The sequence below is a fragment of the Camelus ferus genome, chromosome 12, assembly GCF_009834535.1.
Source record: "Camelus ferus isolate YT-003-E chromosome 12, BCGSAC_Cfer_1.0, whole genome shotgun sequence".
Classification (NCBI taxonomy): domain Eukaryota; kingdom Metazoa; phylum Chordata; class Mammalia; order Artiodactyla; family Camelidae; genus Camelus; species Camelus ferus.
Window position 1 is genome coordinate 20,267,977 of NC_045707.1, and position 6,613 is coordinate 20,274,589.

Below are 6,613 nucleotides of genomic sequence, written 5' to 3' on the forward strand. Positions count from 1 at the left end.
CTCCATTCCGGACTTTGTTCTCTACTACATGGTTCTCCCACTAGGCTCATTGCCTCCCAGATCTTCGCACTTCGGCCTATGTCTTTCACTCTAACCTTCTCTACCAAATCCCCGGTCTCTAGCTTCTCTGCCCAGGTACCCTGTCTAATTATGCCTTCTCCGCCCTGTTCCTCTGTTCTACCCAAGTCGTACCCCGAGAGGAGCCTCGCGCACGCCAGCTCCTGCCTGTCCTCGGTCCTCAGCCTTGACCAGTCTCCCGCCTTTTTAGGTTGCCTTGGTTTCTGTTACCTCCCTCTCAACCCTGTGGCCTCGCGTCAAACTCCCCCATGACAGCTTCTTCCTTCGGGCCGCAGCCCACCCAGCGACCCTCTACCCAACTGGCCCCCGCCCACGTCTCCCCGCGCTTTACTCCCAAGCCCCTCAGGCCCCGCCCCCGACCACAGAGGCCCCGCCCCCGCGCTTCGCCCAAGCCCCGCCCCTCACTCACCTGAGGCAGCTCCGCGCGCGCGCAGGCTTGGGGGGGGCGGTGAGGGAGAGGGGGCGGTATTGGGGGAGAGGGGGGCGGGGCGGCGGCGGTCCCCCACTCTGGCCCGGGCGGCCCAGTGCGGGGGGAGTGGGGTCACTGAGGTGGCCGCAGCCGGGCCGGAGGCGGCATCCGGGCGTTCAGCAGCGGCGGCGGCTCCATCTCCATCAGCGGCTTCACCTGAGGAGGGACGGCCCCCCCCCATAAGCCCCCCCCATCACAACCTTCCCCCCTCCCGCGAACAACTTCCGGCCCCACCACCAGGCGACAGGCGGCGTGGCCGAACACCGAGCGCCCCCAAGCCCTGGAGACTGCTGGGGAGAGATGGAAGAGCTAGGGGAGAGTAGCCGAGCGCCGAAAAATTCGAGTCCTAAAGGCGCGGTCCCGGGCAGAGCGTAACAATCGCTGCCCCTTCACCTCCATCTAATTTGCAAACTAGGCCACGTTGGACGCCCTACTTGTCCTACCACATCTGCTCTTAGTGCCAAGTTTTGTCTCTGCCTGTCCTAAGACAATATTGATTTTAACCTCTTAGCATTCTTTGCCTTTCCTGCCAAGTGCGTAGGGATTGCGGGGGAGGGGGAAGAGGACCTTAAGGATGCCGAATTTAAAATATTTTCCTCTTGGGGGGATATCCTGAGGTCATTCACCTAAGCAGCCCTGCAGATGCCGACAGACATCAGAGAAAGAAACCCCATTTCTTGATTTCCCTGTACTGCTTCCTTTTCCCCTCCCCTCCACCTTTTGTTTGGGTTGTCTCACTAGACATCCCAGTACCACTGAATCTCCTTCCTGCAACGTGCTCACTCTAGCCTCAAGAGGTCCCAGAAGTCACTTTTTATTTTTTGCTTTTTCATAGTGGTAGTCTTAAACAGATACTTTATTGAAGTATTTAGAAAAGTGTAACTATAAAAGAAGAGGGTTGAGCCCCTCACAACCCCTGGCAAACTACAGAGGCAGTAAAAAATTGTATACAGTTTTCTTACACATATTCTCACACATTCTCTGAAGACCCTAAGAAGAAAAGCAAAATAAGGCTTCAGTGGTGATGAGCATTAGAAAAGGAGATAGGGTAGGTAGAGAAAATAGTGCTTATTTCCAGAATTTCCCACTTCTGGTCCTCTGCTCCAACAGCTCTCACCTCCTGGCACAGGGTTAGTAGCCAGGAGGAGTATATAATACAGTGTCAAAGGAAGGGTGGATGCCTGGGTGGAAATGTGTGGTGTGTATGTTTGTGTGGCTTAGGAAGGCATAGTCAGGGTTGTGATCCAAGACATGGAGAGGTAGAGGGAAATATTTTTCTGTGGTAATGAGGCCAAAGGATGGATGTGGAAAGGGGTTGAGAAGGTGATTCTGAAGAGTAGATGGTTCCATTTCACCTTCTATGGGGCGATATGGACATGGACACGGTGCCAGGCGTTGCTGAGCACTCCTCGCAGGTTCCAGATTGGGGCCACCGTGTCTGGCTGCACGTTGTAGCTGTCATCTACAGCCTTACAAACAATGTTCAATTCCGTTTTCCCAGGTGGTACAGGGGCTTGCAGCTGCCATAGTCGCCAGGCCCAGGCCTTTCGGGGGCGCTGTTCCTCTCCATCCAGCTCAGCCACCTGCCAGGTTAGGCCCCCATCCAGAGACACATCCACCCTGACTACAGCTCTTCCTCCACCACTCCATGCATAGCCCTTCACAGTCACCTCCCCTGACTCTATTGTCTCCCCATCTTTGGGCTGTGTGATGGCTGACTGGACAGGAAGTTCCTGAATAGATGGAGCCGAGTCAAAATCTACAGTGTCCCAGTCCACAGACGGAGAGAAGCCTTTGTAATCTCGCCGCTGCCAGTGGCTGTAACTTTCCTCTGGTTCCACACTCACTTTGCCCAGCCATTTAACATGGCGGGCACCCACCACACCAGGAACCACCACCCGCACAGGGAAGCCATGGTCACGAGGCAGAGGCTGCCCATTCATCTCATATGCCAGCAGGACCTCAGCTTCAGGGTCCATGGCCCGAGCTAGAGGAATGGATGCTCCATAGGCAGTCCCTGTGGGGTCTGAGTCCAGTCCCTCAAAGCAGACATGGGCCTCAGTTTCAGAGAGTTGGTGACCAGCCTGGGCTAACACATCACAGAGCCGTGCCCCAGCCCAGCGTGCAGTGCTAATAGCCCCTGCATTCCACCCCAGACCTCTTACTTCTTTGAACTGAGTCATCTCAGAGCGCCGGTTACCAGCACACTGCAGAGTGACAGTGACCTCGTGTTTGGGGAACTGGTACAAGTCATCCAGGGATAGGGAGAGGGACTGACCCCCAGGTGGCCCTACTACATGCAGGCGGTAGGTGTCTGGGTCCAGGTTAGGTACAGGCAGATGATTCCGGGTGAAGAAGATAGGGTTGGGTGTAATGTAGTTTTCTGTCAGCAGCTCAAGAGGGGGCTCTGCATTAAAGGGGCGCTGGCTGTTGATCTTCAGAGCTGGGTGACGTATAGGATCATCAGCGTAAGGGTCAGAGGTCTTCAAGGTGGAGGGTGCCTTGTCTTCGGGGCTCAGCTCCCCAATCTTGTACTGAGCCAGTATCTCACGCACGTGGGACTGGTTGTGAACAGCATAGAGGGCCCAGAAGGGCTCTAGAGGACCCCCGGCTGCTAGCATCAGCTTTGATTGCCCCCCTGGGTGTAGGTCCACAAATTCTGTGACATCAAAGACCTCAGAGCCCAAAGTCACCCAGATCCCAGTCTCTGGGCTGCTGTGGGATCTCACTTCCTCCCTCGTGTATATGTGTGGTGGCTCCTGAGCAGCCTGCAGTCAGGGCAGGGGTGAGGCAAAAGGGAACAGAATATTAAGAAGAAATCACTCTAGCTCACTCTGACCCAATCCACAAAATGTGGCCACTGGGAAATGGAGGTAATGGGTTCCATCTCTACTGCACACGAAGACAGTGTCCATGGGCTCTGTGGTAAATAAAGCCTAGGTTGCCTGGGGAGTTCACTAGGCCCCCTTTGTTCTGACAGTAAAGTCGCTTCCTTCCCTACTTACCCTGCACCGATGGTCATGATAGGCCAACACTGCACCGAGGCCTAGCAGGGTTCCCATGACTCTCCAACCCCTGGTGCTGGAGTTACCACCAGAGAAGGTGAGGCTGGGGTGCTGGGGCTGAAACGAATCATTTGTAGAGCAGGCCTGTATGCAGAACCTTGAGGGGGTTGACTTGAGTCTGGAAGAGAGAGAGGTCTTAGTGGCACACTACTCCTGATTTTAAGAAAGGGCCGAGGAAGGCCCAGGGTGTACCTCTCCCTGGTTGGCAATTGGTTCCTTTAGTTGGGACTTAGTTTCTCCCAGGATGGGTGGGACAAGTGGGATGTGGCTTTCCCTTTCCTCCCTGGCTACTACCTCAACAATCTTATCTGGCAGATAAGATAACATTCATAAAGGTAGGGAGAGGTGGGTGGGGGATTAGGAGATATGAGATTGGAAACAAGTCCTAGAAATGAATGGCCTACCTGCAGGCCTGTCGAAGCCCTGGGACTACAGCTCTGTGCAGCAGCAGTAGCATTGTGGCAGACCTAGGATAGGAGGAAGATTCCAGGATCAAGATAGGGAGTCCTGGGAGGTGATAACTGAGGGAATGGGAGGAAGACACAGAGTTCAGCAAGGAACTCTCTGGACAAATGGGGAAAACTTTTCTGTGGCAATGAGGTCAAAGGATGGAAGTGGGGGTCCAAATGGGCCTTAGAGAAAATCTGGAGCACTTCGGAGACAGACTATGCTGACAAGATGGAAAGGAATGGGAGGCGGTGTCTATGTGGAGTCTCCTAGAATCACCTGTCTCCCATCCTCCACTCTCTACTTTGTCCACTACAGAGAACAATGTCTGGGGGCCAAAAGTCTATTGTCCAGTTTGCCAGTTTATTTTTTCTGAAGTCAGCAGAGGACAACTGAGGGGCAGACTACTTAAACAGGGACAAAAAAGGTAAAAAAGGTAGTGGCAGCCTAATGGGGTAAAGAAGCCTGGATTCTGAAGTTAAACTGCCTTGCATTTGTGAAACCAGCCCTACCATTAACCAGCCTTGTTCCTGGGCAAGATACCAAGCCTCTCTGAACTTGTGTCCTCATCTATGAAATGACATCTGTGTAGCAGAGCTGACGTGATGAGCAAACAAGTAATAACCCTGTCACTGAAGGCCTTTCCCTGTCGTCCCTCCACCCACCCTAAAAAAATAAACATTGAACCCTGCTGGGAACTGGACCCCAACCTGGGGTTCCCACCCTTACCTTGTCTATGCCATTCCAATGAGCTCAGCAAGTTGAGAAGTTAATGGCCAGGGTGTCAGGGGATGGGCTAGAGAAGGAAGAAGGTAATTTTCCTGCTCTGGCCTGCCTGCAGCAGTTTCTTCTTCACAGCACTGAGCAGATCACTGACCCCAGCAGGGCCAAAGTGGGGAGGGGTACGAGTCAGAATTGCTGATGAGATGCTAAAGACGGGGGCGGGCAGAGAGACTGTGAGGGAGCTAGGTGTTGGAATAGAGTCTGCATTTTACTCCTGTACCTTGGGACCCTCACTTCCTTCCACCTACCCTCAATCCCAGCAACCCATTAGAACAAAACTGGAGCGGTGCAAATAGGACTGACCTGCAGGTGATCAGTCCAGTGTCCCAGGTTGGGAGAGACAGCCTTCAAAACACAATGTCACCCCCCTGTGCAGGTGGTAGCCAGTCACTTCCCAGGGGGCACTTTAGTTAGAATATGGATATAACCAGCACCAGGGCACAAGCACCCGGTCCCATGTTACTGCCCAGCAGCTGGCCCAAGTGTCTTATAGCAACACCCCGCGGCCCCAGGAGCACCCGGCTAGCGGGAGTGGAGGCGGGTACTGGCGGTTCTGTTGTCCGTGGTATTCGGAGCGCTCTGGGTGCCAAGACCCCCGCCCGGGTTACTAGCCCTGCCTCCTCCTTTTCCTTCTCTCGGCCCAAGCCTCCTTACCCGTTCGGCGGCAGTCCACACGGTGGCTGTTTTACCCGCCCGGCCCAGCAGCTGCCGGCGAAGGGGCGGGGGCAGCGCCGTGACGTAGGGCCAGAGTAAAGGACCACTCTCGCCCCTCGGCTCACCCCTCAGCAATTGGCGGGCTGCAGGCCACCTCCCAGCTGCTGTGACCGCCTCCCGGAGGCTAATGCTGGCGGGGCGCCCCCTGGGCTCCGAGCTAGGAGCGATGTTTTTGTCTCCACCTCCCGCTAGAGGATGAATGGGACCCTCACAATGTCCGGAACCCAGGCAGTGGAAGGTGACAAGGACTCCAAAGGTTGGGCTAAGAGATGCCCCCGCCCCGGCAGAGACACAAGGTGCTTTCACTAGAGACCTCGGGATCCAGCTGGCTTTTCTCCCGGTGGTGAGCTCGGCCTCTACCCTGTTTTTGACAAACGTCTGTGTTGCAATTACAACAGCCCTGTTTGTCTTTTAGAGAAAACAGGATCAAGCGCTCGAGTCTCTTATATCCAGAAATGAGGGCAGAAATGAGGCCTAAATAAGTGGCTCAAAGACTTCGAGATTCCTTGGACTAGTTGAAGTTTCCCTCAAATTATAGAACCAACATTCAATAGCCATCTTTATTTTGCTTAGTTGCCATTTAATAAAATAAATGACATTTTCAACATTCAAAAGTAGGAAGATTATAATTGCTCATAATCTTAGAATAAAGAACACTAATAGAAATTGTTTGCAAATTACCCTTTTATCTTTTGGTGCGGAGAATTTGTCATTAGCTAGCTGCAAACGTATCCCACACTGCCCTCTAGAGACTAGAAGGTTGAATTACAACCTTAGTTTAAGTGACGGCCTTATTTAATTTTGGAAGATCACTTCCGCTCCCTTTCTGCTCTCAACTGAACTTGAGCTTTTACTACGAATCAAGGAGCTGTGTGGGGAGTACTAAGAGATATACACAAAAGGGAACCGACAGTGAAAAGGTGATTTTGGAAAATGATTCCCAACTCAACTGTATATAAACTAATCATCAAAGAGGCCTGATGCCCAACCTCTCCCACCAGTCTTAAGAAACAGGGCTCAGCCCAAGTATACAAAGAAGTCAGTTAGGGACTGTCTG

At 53.3% G+C, this 6,613-nt stretch overlaps 1 protein-coding gene across 5 annotated transcripts; it reads right to left on the reverse strand.

Annotated features, from left to right (window-relative positions):
- Positions 1–1,382: 1,382 nt before the first annotated feature.
- On the reverse strand, positions 1,383–5,802 carry SUOX (sulfite oxidase). 5 transcript variants are annotated; one of them, XM_014555156.2, is made up of 5 exons: positions 5,497–5,802; positions 4,789–4,855; positions 4,017–4,079; positions 3,553–3,730; positions 1,383–3,315 (listed from the first exon to the last, which is right to left on the reverse strand). In XM_014555156.2, exons 3-5 carry the CDS (start codon positions 4,067–4,069, stop codon positions 1,906–1,908), a joined length of 1,641 nt encoding a protein of 546 aa, XP_014410642.1. In that variant the 5' UTR covers positions 4,070–4,079; positions 4,789–4,855; positions 5,497–5,802; the 3' UTR covers positions 1,383–1,905. The 5 variants fall into 5 exon arrangements, with proteins under 5 accessions (XP_014410642.1, XP_032348987.1, XP_014410641.1 ...); XM_032493096.1 differs by having other exon boundaries at positions 4,789–4,931; positions 5,497–5,801; XM_014555155.2 differs by having other exon boundaries at positions 4,789–4,988; positions 5,497–5,801.
- Between the last annotated feature and the right edge of the window lie 811 nt (positions 5,803–6,613).